At 40.9% G+C, this 27,487-nt stretch overlaps 1 protein-coding gene across 1 annotated transcript in view; it reads right to left on the bottom strand.

Annotated features, from left to right (window-relative positions):
- Positions 1-620: 620 nt before the first annotated feature.
- NCEH1 (neutral cholesterol ester hydrolase 1) overlaps positions 621-27,487 on the bottom strand; it is a 66,299-nt gene continuing 39,432 nt past the window's right edge. Inside the window, exons 2-5 of the mRNA XM_082624734.1 lie at positions 21,327-21,555; positions 19,306-19,375; positions 5,965-6,136; positions 621-4,058 (exon numbers count right to left, since the gene is read on the bottom strand). Of these exons, the coding sequence (XP_082480860.1) occupies positions 3,441-4,058; positions 5,965-6,136; positions 19,306-19,375; positions 21,327-21,555 (1,089 nt within the window). The 3' untranslated portion in view covers positions 621-3,440. The remainder of the gene's footprint in view (positions 4,059-5,964; positions 6,137-19,305; positions 19,376-21,326; positions 21,556-27,487) is intronic.

Below are 27,487 nucleotides of genomic sequence, written 5' to 3'. Positions count from 1 at the left end.
CTCATGGCCTGCCTAACTTTTATGAATATTCTAGCCAGTCCAAGGCAGGTTTCCAGTACGAGCAGCACATACTGTATCCAGACAGGAAATGGATGTCATCAGAGAGGCCACTGAGTCACCTCTCAGTAATTGAAAGGCAGCTGGAGGACTCCAGGGGGCAGAAGATTTGGGCTGAATTGTGGCTAGGGATCTAAGATACCAAGAGAAAGAGAGGGGGGAACCAGAAAATGAGATGAGGGGAAGTGAAAGAGGCACATTTCCAGATGGAGACATTTTATTTACAAACATGAATCAAAACAGATTTATACTTTCCTACCTCTACAGTGGGTTTTCATCTTACAAAATAGACTGGCAACTGAAATCCTTCATAAAATCTGCCTTCCCCTTTGCAGTGAGAAATAAGCAAAAAGTCAAAGGTTAAAAGGTCATGCATAAAATATTATATCCACCAAGATATACAACAGTCTTAACTTCTTCACAAATCAATGATAAAACAGTAACTAATTTACACTTCACTATATTTTGTAGCACTTCAAGATTTTTTCGTCATATATTTATGGTCACATTTCACAAACAACAACGATATTATAAAATGACTATCCATTTTTTCTTAAAATAGGAAAACAAAACAAAGCCATGACACTTTAAAAAAATCAATCTGCAGAGCATAAACATTTTTTATAAGAACAAAAATTAAAACAAAATAAACTGATTCCAAGCCAAAATATCTTCAATATAAACTCTGTATGCTTCCCAGAGGAATTCTTAGCACTCAGATTTTTGGTTGGTTTAGCCTCTCTTGTATCTAGTCGTTTTTGTGTATCATGATTCCCAATTATTATACCAAGGAAAATTTCAAGGAAGACCTTCAAGAAAGGTCTGAGGTGGGATATAGTGCAAGTCACTTTCACATATATAAAAGCTTTATTTATTTATTTATTTATTTATTTTTGGCCATGCTGTGCGGCATGTGGGATCTTAGTTCCCCGACCAGGGATAGAACCCAGGCCACAGCAGTGAAAACGCTGGGTCCTAAACACTGGGCCACCAGGGAATTCCCAATAAAAGCTTTAATGAAACTTAGATGCTTCATCAGAAACAGTGCTTGACCCCTTTTTTCTTTCACCCCCTCTTTTCATCTGAGAGAGCCCTTTGCAGACCTAGAATCATTCATTGTCTGTAGTTAGTACAAGATTTGGCTCACAATTCTGGGGGGGGGTGAAATGCCATTTTAAGGAATTCTCTGCATGTATTATATTTTCTTTGCTTTCCTAGAGGTGGGTAACCTCAAAATAAGGTCAAAACATTGGTTCCTTCAAATAGCATCAAAAAGAATAGTATTAAATGAGGAGGGTAGCTGTCATAGAGTAAGAACTAAAATCCCATGTTTTTAGGGGAAAAAATTGATCAGGTACCACCTGTCTGTGTATATGGAATAACGACCTACAAAAACAAACACACACACACACACACACAACACTGTTGAAGAAGAGGCCAATACAATTTTCCAGTCTGACAAAATGGTTGGAATTTATAGTTGGAAGACACCTCATAGATTAAGTAATTCAATTCTCTGATTTTAGAGGAGAGGGAAAACAGGCCCGGAGACAGTAAGTGACTTGCCTGAGTCCATTAGCATGTTAATTTGTATGATTATTTTTACACACACACAGGCACACAGACAGATACTCACTGTTGCATTTACTTCTGTCTTGTACGTAAAATGCTCCTGACTTAAATAATAAATGAAAAATAAACATGTAGATTTTCATTTGTTATTTCATCCTCATAAGTAGGAAATACCCATCTTTCAAATGAGCGAAAAGGCTCTACTTTCTTTCCATTGATAAATTTATTGTATCATGACTTAGCTGTGTAGCTGCTCTCTGCAGTCCCTGAAAGGAGCACAGATTGCAGCAGTACAAAGCGTGGTAGGAGGGAGGGCGAAGGTACACGAGTCAGATCAGAATTGGAGTTTCCTCCTGTGCCAAAGATGTCCCACAGGCAGTGAAGTCTTCACATGAAATTAAGCCTGGTCTATTGTAACTTTAGACCTACCTGGAAGGCGATAATGAAGGGTCTCACCCAGAGGAGCATGAAGTAGTTCCTCCGACCACAGAGAGCAGAAATGACAAATGTGTGTCTTGTCTAAGCTATTGAACTATAAACTTAGATGACTTTACTAGGTGTAGTCATAGTTTCTAATTATTGTGATTTGTATATGCATATAAACATCAAAATATTTAGGCCTTATATATAGTAATATTAATAGGTATTTTACCTCTTCCCATAAAATTACATGTGGATATAATTCTAAAGTTGCTTTTTTTAAACCCTAAGGTAGTTTTTAAAAAAATCATTATTTTTAATATTCATTACTGACTTTATTCTGAAAAATCTTGTCTAGCTATATATATTAACATTAAATAACTTAAAAAAATAAACAATACAGTACATTATATATACCAAAATAGCCCCATTTTAAAGCCATGTAAGTGAAAAAGTTGAGTTTTCAAGAATAAACTAGACCCTCTAAAGGTATTTTTCATAATTTTAATATTAAATGTATCTTCTTTTCTGACTATGCCAAATATATACACACCACTCTTGGTAATTTACGTGAGAAGTATTCATTATGAAAACAATAGGTTGGTTCATTTGTCTGTTTTTACGTGTTCTGTAAAGGAAAATTTATTCTAAATCTAAATTAATTTGCTCCCAAAAGATCTCCCCCAGGGAGGTGGCATAACCAAAAAACTTAACGATGTACAGATATCCAGTGCATGCAGCCTCATATTTTCTAATAATAGTGGTAGAAAGTAACTTTCAAGTATTATCATAATCCAACTGGACTTAGAGACAGCTATCACATAAAATTAACACTCTAAAGGAGGAAAGTCATTTGAGAAACTTGTCCTTGCTAGAAGAGCTCTGCCAAAATTCCCACAGGAAACAAAGCCATCCATCCATAAAGAACAGAGGGCACTTGGTAGCCAGCACTGACCTTGAAGTGAACACATTTAACACTGCTCTTAACTCAAAGTAAACTCTAGCAAGTTGAAGAGCCCACATTTTCTTTTTACTCATTGAAGGTCATCTGCAGCTGGTAGAATTTCTTCTAAAAAGAACTTCTTGACCGAGGCAAGACCCAAAGCTATTTCCAGCTCCTAGCCCTGCTTTCGGCAGCTGTGGATGTTAGTAGTAATTTGGTTAAAACCAGAACAGAGAGACTGGCTCACTTAGAGAACCAGATTCAGATGTTTTTGCACTTATGTTACTCAAAAGCATTTTTTAAAATTAAATTAACATAAAGTCTTCAGGGAATAGAGATTCCATAACTCAAGTAACGAGGGGAAATTAGTCAACTAAAGAGTGAATGTCTTTCCAGAGCAGGTGCAGGAGATCAAGAGGGGCTCAAGCCTTTTAGAAATTTCACTCCTTTACAGGTTTTGATCCAGCCACTTGATGTAACTATTCCTAGTCCGAATTCCCACTGAGAAGTTGGTAGGCCAGCTGGTGAAAATCATGCATCCGTGGAAGCCATCCTCAAAGTGATCAAGGGTCACCTCCACACCTGCGCTCTCCAAACGCTTTGCATACATGATTCCATCGTCTCTTAGGACATCATGCTCACAGGTTAGAATATAGGTCTTTGGGAGTTGCTGCAGGACTTCCTGGTCTGCGATGAGTGGGGCTGAGCGGGCATCCAGCAGCTGAGGAATCTCCTGGACGATCCTGGTATTGCCGGTGGTCTGCATGACAGGCTTGTAGTTCTTTGTGATGGATGCGGGCAAGAGGGATGTCCAGTTTAGATGGGCCCTGAGGGCAGCAGCCTCTTCCACATCAAGTGAAGTGTGATTGTTAACTATCATTGCCTGGACAAAGTCATAATTGCCGTTTAAGTAGTCTACCCAGTACTTCACCATGACATAACGGGGCAGGATGGGGGTGTTCACATTTTGCTGATAAGAGGGTGTGTTAAAATCTAAAGCTTGAAGAACTGGATAAATTAAAGCTTGCACTTTGAGCTTGTTTTTTAGGTTGGCATCTTGATTAAACTGGAGAAGAAAAAGCGAACACATTATTTCATTTTGAGTGGCTTCTTTTACAGAAACCATACCTTTTAAAGTAGCCCAGTGCTTTACCTTGACTTAGTCAAAGGGGTGTAAGTGTTACATTTCTACCAGGCATGGTATTAAGGAATGTAGTTTAAAAAATAAATACTTCCCCATCGCCACAACTACCACCACCCTTCAAGCTGCTGGATATTTACTGAGAAAGGTGTGATGTTTGCAACTCATAGTTCTGAGTGAACACTTCAAAGGTACATGATCTCTTAGGTCCTTAAACCCCCATCAACACTTTACTTGTATCTATCCTTTGGCATAATACTCACCTGGCTGGGTATTATAGATGGATAATGGGTGAATCTTATTTAGTTTTGTATTCCCTGAAAGGCCCCAAAAGACAAAGGCTTACTAGGGAGAAAAAACTAGTCTGACTCTTCCAGAGTAGATGGGTAGGAAAAGCTAAATGAACAGGTGATGGGACTCCAAAGTGTTTTAATAGGACCTCAGGGTATCTCCTCTCATGAGCCATTAGTCCCCATGGCTGGTGAGAGGGTGAGAATTTAAATCTTGCTGGCAGTGCACCCTCCATTCTACACAATGAGCATGTGCCTGAGAGTGCAGTTGAGATGGAATGTGAATGAATCACCCCACCCCGCAGAACTCCATTCCCCCTGGCCTCCCCAAAAGGCAAATATATTGCCTCATTGTGTAATTCTAGTGACTAAAATGATATATTTTTTATATAACATCTAAAAGGCAGCTAACTAGGTCACTGTTTCACAAGCAGCTAAACAATCTTCAAGGTAACGTCAGCCATACAATTTTGTTTCACACCGCACTTTAGAACCCATCCTGAGGAAAGATGTAACTGCTCTGTAAAAGCAGGAGGAAATGATCAGTTAATAGTATTATTAATGTGTGCCAAGAACTGTATATACCTCATATCACTAAATCCTGGCAACAGCCCTGCAATCAAATGGCATGAGCCTCATTTTCCTGAGGCTCAGAGAGGTGAGAGGACTTGCCAAAGCCCCACAGCTCTCACAGCGGGGCCTGGATTCCATCCTGGTTGTGTCCAGTTTTAAAGCCCATGAGGCTCTCCCCACTGTACCAAGACTTTCTTCTTACCGCTTTGGATGTGTGGATAGCAAACCCACCAATGCCAAGCGGAGGACAAAGTTCTTTATTTATAGCAAAAGAGAAGAAAATGAAAAGGCAGATGCTATTTGGGAATGCCAAAAGAAATTTGGAGGTAAGAAGACAGAGATGCTATTCTTAAATTATTTAACTCAGAAAAGGAAGAAAATGTACTTATCTTTGAGTCTACACAGCTGCCCAAAATTGGGGATGCTACTAGAGCTAGACAGTTTTCAAAGAATTTAACCAGCTAAAGCTCAGACTAACTTGTTTTGTAACATTTAAAGTGGATAAACCATTTAACTCTTTCTTTTATATTAAAAAAAAAAACCTTTGGGAAACACTTTTAAATTTTTAAATTTGGCTCAGAGTTTAAGGAAACAATCTTAGCAATTGGAATTTAAGCAAAATTATCTTGTAAGTCCAACATGGAAAAGGAGCAGAAGATACTTAATTTCCATGCATATCCCTGAGGAGTAAGGGAGCCCTCTAAAATGTTAGCCCTCCTCTCACATTACTCACCTTAATTGTAATCAGGGCCCTTCCAAGGACTCAGAGATTACAATTCTTTCAATGACCCCTCTTCCTACTTCAAAAGATCTCTGAGAACTTGCCAAGTGCAGTCATCTGAATTACTTGGCCCCCAAGTGACCAGCCCACCCAGTTAGGCCTTTACCATGCGTAGTGGACGATCTGTTGGTTTGTTGAATATTACCACATGCTCTCCTTCCACCAGCCCCTCAGGGCTCTCTGTTACCTGTTGGCCCAGGGCAGCTGCCAAATTCCCACCAGCACTGTCACCAGAAACGCCGATTCTGCCTGGGTCAACTGAATACTTGTGTAAGACTTCTGGCTGCAGGAAGTACTTCGTGGCACGTATAACATCATGAATTTGCTCAGGAAAATAAACCTTTGGAACTAGCCTGTATCTGTGAAGACAAAAGATATATTCATTTAAGAACTTCACCAAGTCTTTAGAGGCCATTTAAAGGTTAAGGGGAAACTGGTTCTTTTGAAGCCAGAAACAAACAGGTAAGGAATTATAATAAATATAAAAATAAACCAGTTTCTTGCCATTCAAATACTTACTTTTAAAAAGTCATGATTTTGTCATTCTTCATGATTTACTTGATAAATATAGTAAAACTGTACTCCATTGAAGAGGTCATGCCAGCCCAACATTAAACCCAAGCAATGTATTTGCTCCCTGGAAGGCTGGAACTAAAACGTCAGCTGTCAACCAGCAAAAGGGAAACCAAGTTTCCAGATGGCCCATGGCAGGCCTGCTGGGACACTTCTGGGGCTTCTCCTACCGCCCCACTTTGCAAGATTAGAATCCCTCTGGGATCCTGCTCTGTACACTTAGTAGGATTCAGATTCCCTTAAGAGCCCCAAGAGCCCTGGTATTGTCAAATGCCCCACCTATATATAATATCACCTTACAAATCCATTGGTAGTCTTGGCTTGAGGTGCCCTCTCAGCCTCCACGCTCCTTATTTCTCACTCATCCTTTAAACTTTACTTGAGGGTTTGCCTTCTCCAGGAAGCTCTCCTTGACTACAACTCCACTTGCTTCTGGGGCTCAGCTGGCTACCATTCCTTGATACTTCTATGTGCTGGGGTATATTGTTCATATTGCCTCATAGTAACATGATTTCTTTCCGTATTTCCTCTTAAGAGTGTGTTCTCCAATATCAGGGACTATGTGTTTCCAGTGTATATCTATCAATGTGCTGAGCACATAATCATGCATCTAGTAAAACTTTTCTGAGTATTAACGTACCTTCATTTTGCAAGTGAAGAAACTGAGGCATAGAAAAACTACTTGATTTGTAAAATAAACCAAACACAAATCAAAATAAGGTAGGATAGGAACTAATTAATTAAAACCTAATAATAGTCAGCTAATACCCAAGTCTTTTGATTTCCAATTTGTAATAAGCATATTTATTCTCAGAAACTAGTTTTTTCTCTACTACTCTATATAAGGTCGTTCATTTCCCCCATCTAAATTCCAGAGAGTTAATCAAATATCTTCACATTCTGGGAATTCCCTGGCGGTCCGGTGGTTAGGATGCCATGCTTCCAATGCAGGGGGCACGGGCTCGATCCCTGGTTGGGGAACTAAGATCCCAAAAGCTGCACAGTGCAGCCAAAAAAGAAAAAATCTTGACATTCTGTGCAGACACGATCAAATCGACAAATATTTGTGAAATACTTTGATAAGCAGTGAATGTAGATCTACTCTTTCAGGAATTACTACATTTTTAAAACACAAAGTGCAATAAGAAATTCCCTTAGTGGTTGTCCTATAACAGATAAAATAAGTTTTCTAATTTCTTTTTTTTTCCATCTGTGATGATCAAGTAATCATCTGAAATATTTTTTCTCCAGCTGACTTTCACAATGTCTTAGTGAAGCTGCTGCTACTTTAGTTCATTCATTAATAATGGGTAAAAGGAGTAGGAGTACACCATTTTGTCCAATAGGTGGAGTCATATGATTCTATTTAACCTCAGTTCTGGGATGAGGTCTCAATTTGTTACTTTCAATATTACCAAGCTGAATTCTTAATTCTTTCAATGAAATAAGAACAAATGCACTTCATGACTCAAGGTGTGAAAATAAAGGCTATTTTGTCTCAGGAAGATTCCAGATAGCATGATAGACTATCTTCCTAGTGGCCCAAGAGGGCAGAAAATATTTTGCTAGAACACATTCGTGAATCAAATTTTCAGATGTTGTTTCACAAAAGGTCTTAATGAGTTTGAATCAAGAGGAACTGGTAATCTAAAACATATGCTACTGCTTCAAATCTTATGAGTTGATTAATAACTGGCTCAGATAACAGAGCAAACATCCTAGTCCTCCTGGTGCCCTTGAAGCCCTCCTCCCTTTATCTTTGTTCATTCTGGAAACATTCTCTAGTTTTATACATTAAGAAGGGATACTATTTTCATGGACTGAAGGATGTAGTGAAACTAGATTTTTTTTTTTTTTTTTTTTTTTTTTTGGCGGCACGCAGGCCTCTCACTGTTGTGGCCTCTCCCGTTGTGGAGCACAGGCTCCGGACGCGCAGGCTCAGTGGCCGTGGCTCACGGGCCCAGCCGCCCCGCGGCATGTGGGATCTTCTCAGACCGGGGCACGAACCCGTGTCCCCTGAATCAGCAGGCGGACTCCCAACCACTGCGCCACCAGGGAAGCCCTAGGTATTTTTAAGATGAGCCTTCAAAGTAGCTTGAAATTGACCTGAGAAGTATCACGAAAATTCTGTAATATTATAGACACAGAAAACTGAGAGTCAGGAGGAGATTTATGAGTGGTGTAGTCAAAGAAAGCATGCATAAATACATTTATCTGCTGCTTTTGTTCAAGGCTGTGTCCCTGCAAAGTACTGAAAGAGGATTCCGCCTTTTTTTTTAAATTGTAGATCTTGAGTGAAAGCACCTGATGAATTTGTGGCACATACAGTCTCAATCTGCCCAACTCAGTGCAGGATACATGACTCTGCAGTGTCAGCTTCTACCTACCTATTACTGCACGTGCCTCCCACTAGAAGAACAAAATTTGGTGTAAATTCAGAAATGAGGTTTACTCAATTTAATAAATATGTACACTCTATAAAAATTATCTTTTTCCTGCTAGGTGAGGTACCTCACCAGGTACTCTACAGATGTTTCACTCAAATCTCAGAGCAAACCTGTGGGTTTGAGGATGAGAACATGAGGCTCAAGGGGATGCACAACTAGTCTACAACAGCTAGTAAGTGGCAAAGCTGTGATCTGAATTCACAGCTGACTTCAAAATCCACATGCCTCCCCCTTTTAAAATATTCTCATTCTTCCAAACCCACAGCCTTTAAATGTATGTGTGTGTGTTCTCACTACCTCACCAAAGCAGTAAGTTCTCAAAACTGTAGATTTCTGACATCCCAGAACTTCTCTCATGATTTCAATGTTTTTGCAATATTCTCAAAACAAACCACCTGGCAGAGTACCTGGCACATGGTACATCTTTAATAAGATATTTTTATTTGTCCCAAACAAAAGTTTAGAGATTTATTTTATACTTTTTACATATAAAATATGTCATATTTTATTACATACTATTATGGTGGGAAAAGTAATAAGCTATATGCCTTTAAAAAACATTAAAAAAAAGAAATTGTTCCTAACTTACCTACTCTTCGGGCACATCTCCAAGGACTGCCTGTATGCTCTGCATAGCTCAGAGTTTCTCAACTCTATATGCACCTTAGGATAATCTTGGGAACTTTATAAAACAAACACTGAGGTTTGAGCTCCTCTACAAAACATTCCAATTTATTTGATCTGAGGTGGGGCCCAGCATATCTATATTTGAAGAAAAATTCCCCCAAGTAATTCTAATGTGCAGCCAGGGTTTAGAAATATTACTGAATCCAACCATACTGTCACTCTCCTCCGAACACAACTCCCTGTTCCTGTTCCCAATGCATTGGTCCTTCTCTCCATCCCCTATGCCCTTCCCCCAGCAATTCCTCATCAAATGTTGCCATTCTTTAAGTCTCATCTCAAATGCCACTTCCTCCATGAAATCTTCTAAGAGCCCAGCCAAAAGTAACTCTCCTTTCTTGAAGCCCTCAAAGTATCTCTTACAATAGGTCATAACAGACATGTCAACTTCCTCTAGGAGTAGATGGAAAGTCACAGCTACGTACTAGAGTTCAATGTATACCCACCTGAAATAAGCAGCACCATTTCTACAATCTATTACTTTATTACCTACTTTGTTAGTGACCAGGGAGATGGAGCAATGCTCAGAAAGACTGACAAATTCTTCCTTAAGTCAAAGGCAGATACACAAGCCCAGAGTTGAAGGGAAATGTGAGTTGCTTCCAAGACTATGGATGTGGAAGCCCTGAATAATACTAGTGTTCTAAGAGTGCTGTAAAGTGCATTCTCCCTCAAAATAACCTAGCCTGGAAACACTGAGACAGTCTTTTGCAGCGGGCAAGGACACTGAGTTCTCTTCATGTAGTGCCAGTTAGGTGAAAGGTACATGTGATATTCCAGAATGAAATTATACTCCTATTTGATTCAGGAGTGAGACAAAATCACATTCCATTTTGGTCACCTTTTATTTTTTCTTTTTCTTTTTTCACTGTCTCCCAAGAAGAGCTCAGTAGATTCATCTTGAGAACATAAAAAGGTTAACATTCTCCTCAGTCTTAAAGAACCCATATCAGTAGGGGTTATCTGAAACAAATCAACAATTACAGTCATATTGTGTTATCTGAGGGGGACAACTCCAGGGGAAGAATCTATTTATTCCTCTAATAGGTAGAAGCTTCCTTTCCATTAAAAGAATATATAATAAAATTACATAGAAGTGGAAAGACTGTGAATGGATAATTGTTTCTCTTTCCATTTGTGCAATGAGGTTTGTGCATAAAGATTGAGGAAGGGTCTTCCTTTCTGTTTCTACTCTCAAAATTGGCTCTCGAGATAGCTTTGACTACCAGTCATTCAGCAAGGCAGAGCCGAGCTTAACAAAGGCTTGGCTGATTGGATAATAAGTACATTCAAAAGAACTGACAGATGTCAGGATGTGTCACCCAAATCCTAGGAGTGATTGAACCTAGAATTGTGATCCGTTTAAATGATATGATGCTCTGCCGCTGTTTACGACTTTAGACTTCCTGAGACGTCTCTATGGATACGGCAGGGAGCTCCCCAGGCCTCCCCTCCCCAATTCAGATATAAACTTCGCCTTTAACCTCAAGGGGGAATAGAGAGCCAAACATTCCCTCAGGTGGCTACAGAAGCCCGCCAAGTCCCTCGGACCTCCTTTCTCTGTGTGATTTCAGAAGCTAAACAGAGCTCTGGGCTCAGGTGTGGGTGGAACTAGGTTTCCCAACCTCGCTGCAGTGTTCAGCACAGGCTTTCTGTACAGCTCCAAGCCCCCCTCTCCCCAAATTCTAAAAGACCTAAACCACAAGAGAGAAACCAGTGGATTTTTTTTTTTTTTTTTTTTTTTTTTTGCCATACGCGGGCCTCTCACTGTCGTGGCCTCTCCCGTTGCAGAGCACAGGCTCTGGACGTGCAGGCCCAGCGGCTACGGCTCACGGGTCCAGCCGCTCCGCGACATGAGGGACCTCCCCAGACCAGGGCTCGAACCCGTGTCCCCTGCATCGGCAGGCAGACTCCCAACCACTGCGCCACCAGGGGAGCCCCAGTGGATTTTTTTTTAATGTTAGTAGAAAACAGAGCCAAGAAGACATTAGCTTAATATGTCTAAAAAGGAGATTCATTAGTTAATGATAGTGAAGGAACTAAAACAACCTACTTCTTAAAAGAAGCCTCAATATTGTCTTTCTGTAGCATTAATAAATTATTTGTAACACTGGCCTTTGGGTTTGCTAATAAGGTAGCCTGGACTGAGTGAAAGGAAAGTTTTGGACAAATCTTCCCTTTCTTGGAGGGGAACCCTGAGGAATTCAGTCTGCCCATCTCCCAGGGCTGCCCAGGTTGGGGTGAGGCATGAGGATTTCTGCATGCAGGTCTGGGAAGAAGAGTGGGAAAAGGAGCAGAGGGAGAGTCACAGCTAGGTCACCGTGGCTCGTGTCTTTCAGAGTATCTTGTTTGAACAACTATTTATCGAGATGTGTGTTGTATTGTGCCTCTAGAAGCTCTGTGATTTTGTTAGCTTGTACTCATCTAATTTTATGGATGAGCAGGACAGAGTCTTAAAAGTCCCATTGCTTATAATTCTGTTAGCAGCAGACTAAGATACGTAGTCCAGCTTCTATTCTGCCTACGTGAGCAACGTTCTTCTTTACAGCTCTGTCAAGTTTTAAGTTCTCTGTGAATAGTGCCGCCTGATATTTGGTGGATGGGAACAGGTCTCCACTGACATGAAACAGAGAGTTTTAGTGTCGTACAGACTTAGTTAAAAGCAAAACACAACTTGAAACCGTTTTTGACAACCAAAAAAAGCAATGTAAATGCCTTGTAGAATTTAATAATATCTGACATGCCTACTTTGTTATTATCTCACATTTTATCTTTTTGTAATTGAAGTATAATTGCCATACAATATTATATTAGTTTCAGGGGCACAACATAGTGCCATGATCTGTGGCATTATGTTACATTATGACATGATCGCCACAACAAGTCGTTACCATTTGTCACCATACATAGTTATTACAATATTACTAACTATACTCCCCATGCTGTACATTAGCATTTTATCTTTAAAAAAAAGAAATTAGGGGGCTTCCCTGCTGGCGCAGTGGTGAAGAATCCGCCTGCTAATGCAGGGGACATGGGTTCAAGCCCTGCTTCGGGAAGATCCCACATGCCACGGAGCAACTAAGCCCGTGCGCCACAGCTACTGAACCTGCGCTCTAGAGCCCGCGAGCCACAACTACTGAGCCCATGTGACACAACTACTGAATCCCGCGCACCTAGAGCCCGTGCTCCAAAACAAGAGAAGCCACCGCAATGAGAAGCCTGAGCACCGCAACAAAGAGTAGTCCCCGCTCGCCTCAACTAGAGAAAGCCAGCACGCAGCAACGAAGACCCAACACAGCCAAAAATAAATAAATAAAATAAATAAGTTAAAAAAAAAAAAAGGGCTTCCCTGGTGGCGCAGTGGTTGAGAGTCCGCCTGCCGATGCAGGGGACACGGGTTCGTGCCCCGGTCTGGGAAGATCCCACATGCCGCAGAGCGGCTGGGCCCGTGAGCCATGGCCGCTGAGCCTGCGCATCCGGAGCCTGTGCTCCTCAACGGGAGAGGCCACAACAGTGAGAGGCCCGTGTACCGCAAAAAATAAATAAATAAATAAAAAGAAATTAGGGACTTCCCTGGTGGTCCAGTGGTAAAGAATCAGCCTTCCAATGAGGGGGACGTGGGTTTGATCCCTGGTTGGGGAATTAAAATCCCACATGCTGCAGGGCAACTAAGCCTGCACGTCGCAACTACTTTGCCCACAGGCCTCAACTAGAGAGGCCACGGGCGGCAAACTACAGAGCCCACACATTCTGGAGCCCACATGCCACAACCAGAGAAGAGAAAACCTGCGCGCCACAACGAAGAGCGCTCACACTGCAACAAAAGATCCCTCATGCCTCAACGAAGATCTGGCATGCTGCAACTAAGACCCGACACAGACAAAAAAATCAAAATAAATTAATTAATTTAAAACAAAGAAGAAAAGTTAAATCTTCCTTTTTCCTGATGTCTTATGGTTCTAGTATTGTGTTTTATTATATAAACTACAGGTAAAAAGGTACCATATTATAGTTAAACTGCAATGAAGTTTATGAAAATAAGCTTATGAATATAAACTTCCTTCCCAGATTATGTAAATGAGGATACATCCATGTATCTTGGGTATGATAAGATGAACTCTTCCATTTATTTCACAAATACTTACTGTGCAATTATGTGTAAAAATAGCATAGTGTTGTAGAAGCTACTAAATAGAAGTCATGGCCTATTTTTATACCTTGAGATCTTTGTCTACCTCAGGTGTTGGATCTGTTCCCAGAATCTTGAGCCAATAGCAGTGATGTAAACTCAGAAGCTCCTGGTGTTGCTTCACGTGAAGTGATTCCATCACCAGGGCTGCCCCCAACCCTTGCCTACCAGCTTCCTCAGATTATATCTAACCTTCAACAAGGCCACTCCCTACATGAAGTAAAGCCATGACACCACTACCCACTCCTGTTGGCCTCAAGGATAAGGAGCAGCTGTCTCCAGACCACCTCCCTGCTAGGAGAAGGAATTCCAAGAGAACCAAGAGTCCATCATCCTTCTGAAGGCTCTCAGGATCATCCACCCTTATTTCTTATTTTCCTTAGTCATTGCCAGAAGCATAAGTCCCCTCATCTGTCTTCTCTCATATTTCATTCCCTTAATGCTCTCTGCCTCCTCCCGTCCTCCCAAGCCCTCTCGTTACAACACTTTGGACTTCCATGACCAATTCATTCTGTCTAACTAGGTTCTGCTCATCCCGAGGAGCTCGATTCAAACCCTTCAAACTAGGTAAGATCTTACCTACTTGATGCCTCCATTACTACTTTACATCACTTATCACATTTAATATTACTTGTTCAAGGTTTGATTTCTCATCTAGATTGTAAACTCCATGAGGACAGAAATTATGCCTGTCTAACTCACACTGTTATGCCACCAGAATTTAACAAAGTAGCTGGCACATAACTGGAATTCAATAGGTGTTTATGGAATAAAAGAAAGAGGTGAGCAGTGAGAAGAAATATGGTCCCATGTTAGACCTCTGAACATACTTTCCAAGAGAAACATCACGATCATATGATGTTGGCTATACCTCAACTAGAGCATAGGTTATGTAGCTCTTTGTGGGTTGGCTCGCCTGGATGGATCCTAATCACCTTAGCTCATTATTTCTGCAAAGAAAAGTGCTGTGAGTTCCAAACACATTGACAAATAAATTAGTTAAGTTGTACCTTTCTGTCCTATGGGCTAGAGCACTAACTTTTCAGACTTGTCTAGTGATGTAGAGTATCAGAAGCCCTTTTACCTCAAATGTCCAAACTGATTCTCATAACAACTCTCTGAAATCATTAACCCAACTCAAAGTGTATCTACTTATTAGCATACATGTTTAAGCCACGTACTGGGTGCGGTGGGCCCAAAGGAAAGAGGACATGATTCTTGTTCCCAGTAGCTCACATTCTACATACACAGGAAAGATTCCTAACCCCATTTTTCAGGTGAGGTTAAGTGACTTGCCTGCGATTACACAGCCTTGAGTAATGGTACTTGCCCACTGCTGTGATATTTATCTGCTGATAAACCGGATGCTACATTGAATAGATTTGGCACAGTGGAAGGTGAAGATGAAAGCAGGGCACTTCTATATTTTAGTTCTTTTTTTAAAAAAAATCTTCTTAAAAACACCCTATCCAGTGGAGCAGTGGTTAAGAATCCGCCTGCCAATGCAGGGGACACAGGTTCAAGCCCTGGTCCGGGAAGATCCTACATGCTGCAGAGCAACTAAGCCCATGCCACAACTACTGAGCCTACGCTCTAGAGCCCACGAGCCACAACTACTGAAGCCCACGCACCTAGAGCCCATGCTCCGCAACAAGAGAAGCCACCACAACGAAAAGCCCGCGTGCCACAACGAAGACCCAATGCAGCCAAAAATAAATAAATTTATTTTAAAAAAACCACCTTATCCATCCTTCTTTGTTTTATGATAAGCACAGCCTTAAAAGAACACCTGTTTCACTGGAGACAGATGCTAACAGGTGGAGAAGGGCATGTAGGAAGAGCTTAGGCATGTTGCCAGTTGCTTACATTAGCCCTGGAGGATAAGGCTTGTGTGGAGAATCCTTAAGGTACCCAGTAAAACAAGTCCACCTTCTCTCCTTTCCTCAGGCCTTTGAGGAGCTGGAGCTACACAGGAAACCACTGAAGAGGCCCTGAGGCCAGCTCACCAGCACCAAGCTGCAGGGCCTTGTCCATAATGGGGTTCAGCTGCTTAAACAGCCCTGCCTTTCTCTGCCCAGCTACCCAGGCCAGATGATACAATCGTTTACTTGAAGGTTCCTGTATTATAAAACTGCATCAAGGGCCCTTGAGTGATCTGGGAGGCCCAGCTGAGGATCCAGGGAGGCCGGGGAGCTGTCCAGAGTTGTCCAGTGCCACATTTGCAGAGGAGGAAGCCACAGCATCACTCTGATTCTAAGGCTCCCATTCACAGGGTCAGAGCTGCCTAAATGACTTAGGAGACCAACCCTTCCAAGGAACTGGAGAAGCAAGGATTCTCTTAGGTCTGCGATCTGGAGTAGGGGCAAGAAGGAGATGAGTTATGAATGGGAGTGCAGCTGGCAGAGAGAGGCAGAGGGAAGGGGAGAGCTACATAAGCTCAGGGCATGGAAAGTGGCTGATGTTGCCATAACCCTGTCACTCAGCATCATCAGCTTCCTTCAGTATTAGTTTGTTACTGGGTCAAAGAAGCATAGGAGCCTGGGGAGTGATTCCACCTGGCTCAATTCCCCACTCCACATATGTGACTAAGTAGCTATGTGACCTCTTGCAGGTTACTTAACTTTTTGGACCTCCATTTCCTCATCTATGAGGAAAATATCAAAATACTTACTTTGGATGACTTATACGAAAGTTAAGCAAGACTCTTTATTCATTCATTCCATAAATACGTATTAAATGCTCTTTTGGTGTTCTGTGACTAATTTTCAACATGTGTATGTGATGGGGGAGTTGCCCCGCACCTCCAACAAGCAATGCTCTGGACACCAGCTGGGTGTCCTACAGTTCAACTCAATTCTGACAATATCTACATGGAGATAGCAGCAGATTCCACAGATTAAGGGTTCAGTCCTGCAAAACTGTAGGATCACCCCCAACCTCAGACACCAGATGCAAACCCAGGTTGTCACCTATGCTTTTCCCCAAGCTATAGACTGGAGGTTCCAACAATCCCCTCCAACTCAGGATGCCAATGGTTGTTACTGTACTTCTGAACACCTGGCTATAAATCAGAGGTTCCCACAACCTCCTCCTCTGGTTCAATTAATTTGCTAGAGTGGCTCAAAGAATTCAGAGAAATATTTTACTTACTAGATTACTGATTTATTATAAAAAGAATACAACTCAGGAACAGCGAGATGGAAAGATGCGAAAGTCAGGGTAGGTGGGAAGGGGTGCAGAGCTTCCTTGCCTTCTGGAGGTGCACTACTCTCCCCAAATCTATGTGTGTTCACCAACTGGAAGCTTTCTGAACTCTGTCCTTTGGGTTTTTATGGAGGCTTCATTACCTAGTTATGATTGATTAAATCATTGGCCATTGGTGATTGATAAAACCTCCAGCCCATCTCCCCTCCCCAGAGGCCAGCGGGGTGGGAAAGTCCCAACCCTCTAATCACATGGTTGGTTCTCCTGGCAACCAGCCCCCATCCTTAGGTGCTTCCAAAAGTCACCTCATTCACATAACAAAAGACACCTTTTTTTTTTGGCCATGCAAGGGGGGCAGGGGTGGGACAGTTCCCTGACCAGGGATGGAACCCTTGCCCCCTGCAGTGGAAGGGTGAAGTCTTAACCACTGGATGACCAGGGAAGTCCCACAAAAGACTCCTTTAACTCTCTGAACACTTAGGAAATCTGAAGGATTTGGGGAGCTGTGAGCCAGGAACTTTGGACGAAGACCAAGTACATGTGAAAAATACACTTTGGTCATCTGAATGACCAAATATATATTTCTTACAAATCACAATATCATAAATTTCCAGTATCTGCCAGGGACGTTTCCAGACACTAATGATCAGCAATGAACAAAACAAACAAAAATCCCTAAAATCTCTGCCTTCATAAAACTTACATTGTCTATTTATATTCAGTACAATAAATACATAATAAGTTATATATATGGTCTGTCAGATGTTGATGATAATTTTGGAGAAAAATAAAGCAGAAGAAAAGTGGACTGCAATTTTAGGGGTGTCAAGGAAGGCCTTGCTGAAAGGATGATACTTGAACAAAGATCTGAAGGAGGAGAAACAATATATACATAGCACCTGCACAATGCCTGCCATGGAATGGGTACCATGATTTTTGTATTACCATCACTGTAATCATTATAATTATTATTCACTTTCTTCTTAGTGTCCCAGAAAAACATCTAATATAGAACTGGTAGAAACAAAACACTGATATTAATATTAATACTAATAATGATAATAATAGCTACATTAACTAAGATTGGTTGAACACACTATTATTTACAAGGTCTGAATTATAGAACCTAACTCCAGGAGAATAACTTCTCCAACTCTTGGTGTAGGATAGATTCTCTTAAAATGCTGATTGGTTTTTAGATTTAAAAAGGCAGTAATCATGTATAGTACTGTCTGGAGTACAGTAGTACAGTATCTTTATTTCAAGCCCAGGGTGTCCGGAAGCAAGTGTAAAAGCAGCGGTGAAGTAGCTGGTACACTGCTAAGAAGCACCAAGTGATAACGATTGTTTTGTTGGACTTACGAACAAATTGGACTTAGGAATGCGCTCTCAGAACAGAACTTGTTCGTTCTGAGACTTACTGTAGGGGACTTAACTGTATTTACACTTAATTTTAAATGAGTGGATCTGATGGAATAGTAGGAATTATCTGGTATGTCCAAACTTCCTTTGCTTTCTCAGCACTTGTGAAGGTAAAGTGAGAGAATTAACACAGAAAACAGTCACACTATACAGGAATTTTTTTAACTTCAACATTAGTTGAAATTTATAGTGGTAATTTTTAGAATATGCTTTTACTTGGCTGTCTAAGAAAAAACCTGATGGAAAAAATCCCTTCTCTCTTATCATAGTTTATTTCCACATAACAGCATAACAAAATAATCTTTCCCTTTACGGTTTTTCTCCTGAAATTCCATGAGCACTGTCTGACCTTGCAGTTCACAAGGTTAATGATTCAACTATAACTTTTTTTTTTTTTCTTTTTGCGGTACGCGGGCCTCTCACTGTTGTGGCCTCTCCCATTGCAGAGCACAGGCTCCGGACGCGCAGGCTCAGTGGCCATGGCTCACGGGCCCAGCCGCTCCGCGGCATGTGGGATCTTCCCAGACCAGGGCACGAACCCGTGTCCCCTGCACTGGCAGGCAGGCTCTCAACCACTGTGCCACCAGGGAAGCCCTCAACTATAACTTATTAAAGTTAGTTAGCTATACTTTAATTCCTCTTGAAAGGCATTGCATGGCTTTCTTACATGTCAATAGTCTAATAATACAGAGCTATACTAAAGTAAAAAAAAAAAAAAGGCAGTAATCAAACTATATACTATAAATAACTGATTTTATATTTCTCTCATTTTAAGCTAATTCCGTTTCCAGAAGGTTCCAAAACTAAAATAAAAAGATAGTTTGAGGCATTATAAAGCTAGTTCAAGAAGTTCTAAGTTACATCAGAAATCATTTTCTGTGACTTTGGGAAAATTACTTCACCTCTCTGGACTTTCATTTTACAATCTAGCACTTGTAAAATAAAATAACTAGATGGTTACCTAGGATTCCTTCTTAAATGTTTTTCTATGACTATTATTACTTACTCAATGGAGACAATGACAGCATTCAATTCCTCAGCCATTGCTTTACACAGTTCATCATAATACCTGATTTCTGAAAGAGACAAAGGAGCAAATACTCACTATAAAGCAGTTTATTTAATACTGTCCATTCTTAAATTCTGCTAACTATGGATTGTTTTTAGACTTGGATTTAAGTTATTAATAATAAAAACAATAAAAAGTAAATATGAACATATACCTCATTAACAGAGTTACATGTACAAATGTAAAAAATTAATCTGGTTTCTCATAAAATGCAATTACTATAAAATAACAGGAAATCCATATTAGATTACCTTTGAATGTGTTTTTAACTAACCAAAAATTTATTTCATAATGGACTATATGAAGTGCATCAGATTCATTCTGATTTTGTAGTTCTTCAAATGTATGCCTTTCCAGAAATCACAGAAAATAAGCAGTTTCCTCCTTAGAACCAAAAAATTTTTCTCTTAACACCATCATTTGCTGTGATTCAGAAAAGTCACCAATCTGAAGAATATGGTATTCTGTTTAAACCAACACAGAACAAATAGAATTTTAGGAAGTCTTAGCATTTCTTAGAAAGAGAATCCAAAGGTTTGTAGTGACAGAAGCAATTTTAATATGTAAAAATTTAATCCCTTAGGCTGTTCTTTTAATATATTAATGTTTTTATAATATATTAAGAGCTGAATTGCGTCAACAGAAAGCCAAACACTACCTTATTTATAGGTTTTCCAAGGCAGTCTAAGAACCAGAAGTTCAATAACTACATAAACACCTGCATACCTACTTCCAGCTCTTCCTCTGGCAGAAGTGATCAGTCAAAATTATGTGGAAAAGGCCAGGCTGACTCATAATCCATACCATTCCTGGCACTTATACTTCCTGGTCTCTGATGTATTGATACTATCTCACCTGGCAAGTGTCCAGTGCTACAGAAGCAACCTTTTCTAGGACAGAGACTCTGTCTTACTCTTTTGTATCCCCATCACCAAGCACACATTAGGGTGACCAGAGGTCCAGGTTTGCATACAACTCTTTGAGTTTTTGTACTGAAAGTGCTGCACCCTGGGAAACTACTCAGTCCTGGGCAGACCTACATATTCAGTAATCATCTTATGGAAATGTGAACAAATCAATGAATAAAAGAATACATGATGAATATGGAGTTAAATGAAATGAGATTACTAGAAAAAGTTATACTTTTTGGCCTTTGCTGCATTAAAAAAAAAAAAAAGACAAACTAGAACAAGTTGCCATCGCCTTTAAACTTAGGGGATGCCAAAAGCTCTGGGCTGAAGATGAGGAAGTAGCACCATAATAATTACAAGCAGAGATTAAGGCCCTATTTCCTCCTTAGTATGCTTTTCACTAGGCTGCTCCCCTTGGCTGCCTGACATTTTTAATGTGTGTTCTGCTCATGAAAGTTTTCCAATACTAAAGAGAATGTTCTTGAACTTTGCAAGGCCATTTCCTTTTAACTGTGGCATATGTTTTATATTTTCATCTTTGTTTTCACAAGCAGATGAAATGTTGATGAGTTAACGTGTATTCAGAAATACTTGTTCTATTTCATAGAAAGGTGTCTTCAAAACACAAGTTGGCACAGAGCTACAGATAATTGCCTCATATTCTGGCCCAGGGAAACTTTACCTTGTTGTGGTGCAGAAAGCAACTTCAGTACTTCACAATAAGTTAGTCTAGGATTTAGGTTACAGGAAATATTTTCAAAACAGTCTGCCTGAATTAACAAACACACAGGCAAAACCCTTGATGTAAGGTAGCTATATAATCATGTAGGGTAGCTATATAATCAATCATCCAAACCAGGACCCTTTCAAGAACAGAAAGTGGGGGCACTATGAATAATTTTGCTGAGACAATAGGGATACACGGGACTGCCAGGGGAACCAGGTCCAATGGCCCCCTTCTCCTTACCCAGGAAGAAAGTCAATTCAGTCACACATCTCTGTGGGCCAGCTACAACCCCAAACAACCTGAACGCGACCAGGACATACTTGCACTTGCCAAGGCCCAGCCTCCTCCGTGAATGTAAACAACGCTGCGTTTCAGCGGCTCTTCTGGCTTTGCAGAGCCTTCAAACACTCTGACTTCCACACCGTCAAAGTCAGTGTCTGTTACTTTCACCTGAGCAGACGACCATGCGCTTTTCTTGCCAAAAGAAATGATGATGAAGTTCAGCGCGAGCAGATGATGGCTGAGGCCCAGGTAGTGTATCAGGTTACTCTGCAGGATGAGGGGGAATGAGGGAGAGTGTGTGTCAGCTGAGTTATCACCTGAGCCACACTTACCAACCCTTCAGTATTCCAATTCTTACAAGCAATTGCCGCTGCCCTTGAGGACTCACTGGCTACTTTTTTTGTTTGTTTGTTTTGTTTTTTTGTGTTTTTTTTGCAGTACGCGGGCCTCTCACTGCTGTGGCCTCTCTCGCTGCGGAGCACAGGCTCCGGACGTGCAGGCCCAGCGGCCACAGCCCACGGGCCCAGCCGCTCCGCGGCATGTGGGATCTTCCCGGACCGGGGCAAGAACCCGCGTCCCCTGCATCAGCAGGCGGACTCTCAACCACTGCGCCACCAGGGAAGCCCTCACTGGCTACTTTTAATACAATAACAAATCATATTTACCCTTCGTTTTCAGAGCTTCGATAGAGTATTTTCATCTGAAAATATCAGAGTAAATCGCCTTTGATCTTCAGATAGTCTCTGAGAGGGAAATGTGTCATCAGTCTTATTTTATCAAGGTTTAGAAATTAGCTGAACTTGCCCATTTTGCTGGATAAATGGCAGTTCTGCGACTCAAACCTAGAAACTGTGAATTCCAGGATTCAGTCCCTTCCCCCGACCCTTGCCCACCCTAAATCAGCACATCACAGTTCCAATAACATACTAGGAACTAGGAAGAATACTTTATTTGAATACAAATAGAAGAGAGGAGAGGTTTATATTTAAGTATTTTTAAAGTGTTTTTAAGCTTATATATTTAAGTGTGTCTGGTTGTTTTCAGAGTAAGAGAAAGGAATGAGTGTGTGAGAGGGAAGGAACAGAGTGAACTGCAGTCCTGACAGACCAGCTCAGACACAAGCAGGAGCTTTGCAGAAATGTACAAAGAACATGCAGGCTGTTGTCTCTTCCCTTCCGAGCCCTGAAGGCATTGAGCTCTGCATTAAGTGTTCACAGGAAGTTATCTGGTTGGAGAGGAGACCCAGGCCATCCACCCAGCAAAGACCCTGTGGAGTGTATTCCCTCTTTCTACTTCTTATACAAGCTCTTCCTATTGAGTACACTTATAAAACTGACCTCCCTGAGAGACCTACTGGCCATGTTTCAAAGTCAGAGAATTAGAAGCCATCTGGAAGCTGGTGACAAGTTAAGGCAGAGAGGCCCAGAAGTGTCACAGAGTGATTAGAAACCTTCCCGGCACAGGTGCGTGAACTCAGATACTGTATCGCCTAGTGGCTCTCAAACCTTGAAGGGGAGCAGCTGGAGAGTAACAGTGTCCTTCTGTAGAATATGAAACAGAACACTGATGATTAGTGAAATATTTAATGCCTTCATAAGATCAAGAAAACAGTGTTACTAATAGAAATGAGAACTGTATGCAGCCTGCAATAAAACCACAATACAGCTTCCCAGCATGTGCATGGGGCACACTGGTATGCCTTGAAGAGGATACAGATGTGCTGTGACACTGATTCCCTCAGCCCCTGGGCAGCCAAGTTCCTGAGCTGTTTACCCCTATGTCCCATATAAAATTGTATACATACGCCCTGCTGTGAAAAGAGTTGGAAAGACTGCATTATAAAACCATTAGCGAGTGTTCATGAAAAACAAGAACAAGAGGCAGTTTATCTAACCATGAACAGCTTTTCCAATAATTCTATTAATATTCATTTGTTGGAAAAATAAGCAACAGGAAAGCAAATGAATATTAAGAAAATAATTCAATTTCTTTATGTACAATTGACCAATTTATTGAAAAAGTTAAAACAACTGTTAACGTTCTCGATATGAAACAAACAAATGTGAGTGTGTGCACGCACACACATACAGAGGAATCTAACCACAATTAAGGGTTTAAGGTCTTTGGCAAATTGGGAAAAAACAATCATCACTTAAGTTTTGTGGTAGCACGTCAGTCTAACTTGGGGAATATGGAGGTCTGCCAGGGCATGGCTGAGAATGTATTCACTAAGATTTCTAGAGTTCACACAATAAACCCTTGTCAATTAACAGAGAACACGCAAGATCCATTCCATTTCTCACAGGTCAAGTAGCTTGACAGGCATCAAATAATAAACTATGAACAAAGAAATGGCAGGCTTGGCTCTGTTACTTTCTGAACTACATTTTTTGTTTTTAGTTCAATGAAGACTTCATTGAATATATAAGACAAATCATATGAGTTTCTTCAATTAAAGGAAAGCTGTAAAACAAGTGAGTTGTCTTTATAAGGCAGATTAGAGAAGAGTATTCATTTTCACAGAATCCACCCCTGGTTTCCTCTATGTGTATTGCATGCTCTGAGTGCATGCAGACTTGCCTCAATCTGCCCATACCTTTCCAGAAGCACCTCTGCTGTATTAGCTGATGAGCACTTGCATTAATAGAATTTCTGAACAACTATCTGCATTGTTCACAACATTGACAGGGTGGTGTGGGAGCAGAAGTGCTGATTGGAGGAGGGATAGTTTGTTTATGAAGGAGAAAAAGATAAGTAGATGGGTGTAAGAAAGGCTGGATGGGTGGGAAAAGAAGAATCCAGAAGGGTGTTAAAATAAAGTTGTGCTAATGTTTGGAATTGTATTGATAAATTAGAGAATGAAAAATCATTATCCTACAGACAATACTGACTTTGTTTCAAAATTTGAAAATGAAGAGAATCAAGCAGTAATCTGTCATTAACCAATCTATCGTTACTATTATTAATAATAATAGTTATCACTGCCTGAGTGCCTACAGTATGAGGAGAGGTTGTTGAATTCTGGCTACAATTCTGTTATTTTCCTCCCTGTGAAGAAGGGAGATGAGAAGCTTAGAGACTAAGTAACCAGTATAGAAGCTGGATTCCTGGAACCACGAGAGGGCTGCAGGACATACAGAACTACCCTAGAGATGCTGGTTGAGAACAGTGTGGGCCCAGGAAGCTGCTCTGAGTCCTATCCAGGATAGGATGACATTCATATGTGCATGTGCTGTCATGTGGCATGATAAAACTGTGAATGGTATCTAACTTTTTTCCCTAACATCTGTTTCCCTTAGCTCCTCTCACTACTCCCCTCCCATCCTTACTGTCCAACAGGTAAAATCAGTAGCCAAGCCTTTATGTAGTTGTTACTTCAGGGAAGGGATATGAGGACAAATAGCAAAGAAACAGAAATGTCTTCCTGCTTTTGATTTTCAAAAGCCTATATCCTTTGGAGAATTAAAAAAGACATTGATTTAGGAGATTACATGAGTAAGAAGTCTCCTAGAATAGAAAGTGATTCTCCGAGCTAGGTGGTGGAAGAGGGAAGGAGAAATTATTAGAGATGAAATGAGGAATGAACGGATTGATATCTGAGATCTAATGAAAAAAGAACCTTGGGACACAGCAACCCTCAGATACGTCTATGGAATCGGAGAGCAACAGACATGTGCCCCATGCCCAGACAGAACCGTGGAAAAAGGCAAGACCCTAGGGAAGACTGACCACAAGGTATGTTTAGGAAGGTGGTGCCTGAAATGGCCTCAGAGAGCCCCTCAGGCTACAGCTTGTGCAGGAGCAGCAGAATGACTCCATGTGTCCGAAAAGGCATAAAAATAGGAAGGCTACATGAGTGTCTTGCAGATGGGTCTGAGACAACTTCTCCATTATCCGTGGCCCACTACATGTTCTCAAGGGTCTAACAGGAATAGAAGAGAGCACTAATGGACCTGAAGGGCTCTTATAAATAAGAACAAAGGATATTCCAGGGCAAGTTGTAGGAACCAAACACCATGGACCAGGTGGAACATGAATGTGGGCTAAGGATGAGTACCCAGATGGCCCCCCCCATGCATTATTCATCAACATCACATGAGACACTTCAAAACCTAAAAGAAAACAGTGATGGGGGAATACCTAAATTCACTGGAATTAAGTCCTACCTAAAGAATGAAGGCTCAAATTATAGATCAAGTTATATTTATTGCGTGCTTGAGTTTGTGAAATGAGATTCAGATCCACCCAAGAAACATTCTCTAGTTAACAAAGTTTCCTGAAACCTATTTAGAAGTAGCTGGAAAACTCCAGTAGCACAAAGAAGCAAGCCAAGTGTTAAGAATTTCGCAGGTTGTGAAATGACCCAGTCTTGGCTAGAGGAAGTACTCCAGGGCAGTACTAGAGGTCTTAAAACCTGCCCCATAACCATTTCAGGCTCTAGAAGGGAATTCTACCTGAGGAGGTGGAAGGGATGAAGGGTACTCATTACACCTCAGTAGAACCAGATACAGCAAAATAGGTGGCCACTGGCTCCCTACCCAGGTCTGATGACCAAAGGTCAGAGGACAAGCAAATATCAAAGGCAGCCAAGCAGAATCTATACTCTGCTTATTAAAATATGTTCGTTTTTAGTTTATGAATGGGGTTGTTCTCTGCTAATTCATTCACCATACAAATTAGAAAATCTATTCAATGGGCAGGGAAACTTAAGGGGGAGAAAAAGACCATCTTCTGGAGCTCAGGGAAACAGAGGAGAGCCAAGACTTGTAAATGAATAGCTGATGTTAGTTAAGCAATACAAGCTTAGTAAGAGAAGCCTAGATAAAGGGTTGCACAAGCCCAGAGAAGGAAGGAATTACTTGTGTCTGTTCGTTCTGGGATGAAATCCGATAAGGCATCTATTCTGAATTGTGCCTTAATAGAAGACGAAGTGCGAGTAGCAAGGAAAAGGATAGGAATCCAAGATGCCAATGTGTCGGGCAAGTGTTATAATTCAAATGCCTATGGGAAGAAAAGCTAAGTAAGGCAAGTGTAGGCAGGGAGAGCCGGCAATAAAAGGCTCAGTCTAGGAGGCAGGTAGGAAGCCAAAGTCAGCAGCACAGACTGCAGACTGAATACCTGGTTAAAAGCCCAGCTCCCCCGCTTTCCAGCAGTGGGGTCTTGGGCACGTTCCTCACCTTCTCTGTGCCTCAATTTCTCATCTATAAAACAGAAATGACATACTAATTGGTTCAAAATACTGTTGTGAAGCTTAAAAAAGTAAAATCCCCTAGAACAGTGCCTGGTACATAGCAAGCCTTCTACGAGTTGGTTATCGTTACTGTCACACCTCTGATCTGGAAGATCACTGCATGAAGAAATGGGAGCCCCGGGACAGATAGCTCGATGTTTCCAAGGAAGCTGAGACTATCATTTTCTCCCATTGTGTACATTTGTTATTAGGACCCCAATGATCACCAAACTCTGAAATTACTACAGGTGAAAACGATGTCAAATAGTTATTTCTAAAACGTTCATCTGTATGCTCATGTCAAAGTGGGAGGGAGAGGTGGGGAAAAGCCATAGTACACTGATATTCCATACACATCAATAACTTAGCATGTGGTCAAATTTCAACACGAACCAACCACATTAAATAGTTAGAGCATCTATTATAACTCACTACCTGCTTCGTTTCTCACATTCAAAGTTTTGTATTCCATGCCAGTGGTTTCCCAACTTTTCCAGTGACGGCCATTTCATTCTGTCAAGCAGCTTTTAAATTCTCCCCTCCAGATTCTGCTCTATTCCTGCCTATTACAGGAAAAGAATTTCATAGAACACTTACCTGTAAGAAAATTTATGGTCACATTTTTTTAAACATTGTAAAGTTTGAGTATACTTTAAAATGCAGATTTATTTTTTTTCTATTGGTGCACAAATTATATGACTTTCACTTAAGACCACTGTACAGATCACCTGTGATTCACTAAGGCAGCACTTTTGTTCTACAAACAACCTCAATGTTTGTGCCAAGAAACTATCAAAAGTCAAGCAACTATAATTCAACAAGTGTTAATTAGGCACCTACTGTATGTAAAGATTCTGCTACATGTTCCAAGAATACAAAGATGGGTGAAAGATGGACTGAGAACTTAAGTAGCTAAGAATTTAAATCTTGACTGACTCCCGCAAATTTCCATCTGTCCTTAAGTTTTCA

The sequence above is a fragment of the Mesoplodon mirus genome (assembly GCF_964341445.2).
Source record: "Mesoplodon mirus genome assembly, chromosome: 6".
In the NCBI taxonomy this organism is placed as follows: domain Eukaryota; kingdom Metazoa; phylum Chordata; class Mammalia; order Artiodactyla; family Ziphiidae; genus Mesoplodon; species Mesoplodon mirus.
The sequence above is the reverse complement of the archived record's forward strand: the minus strand, read 5'-3'. Positions and strand labels throughout refer to the sequence as shown.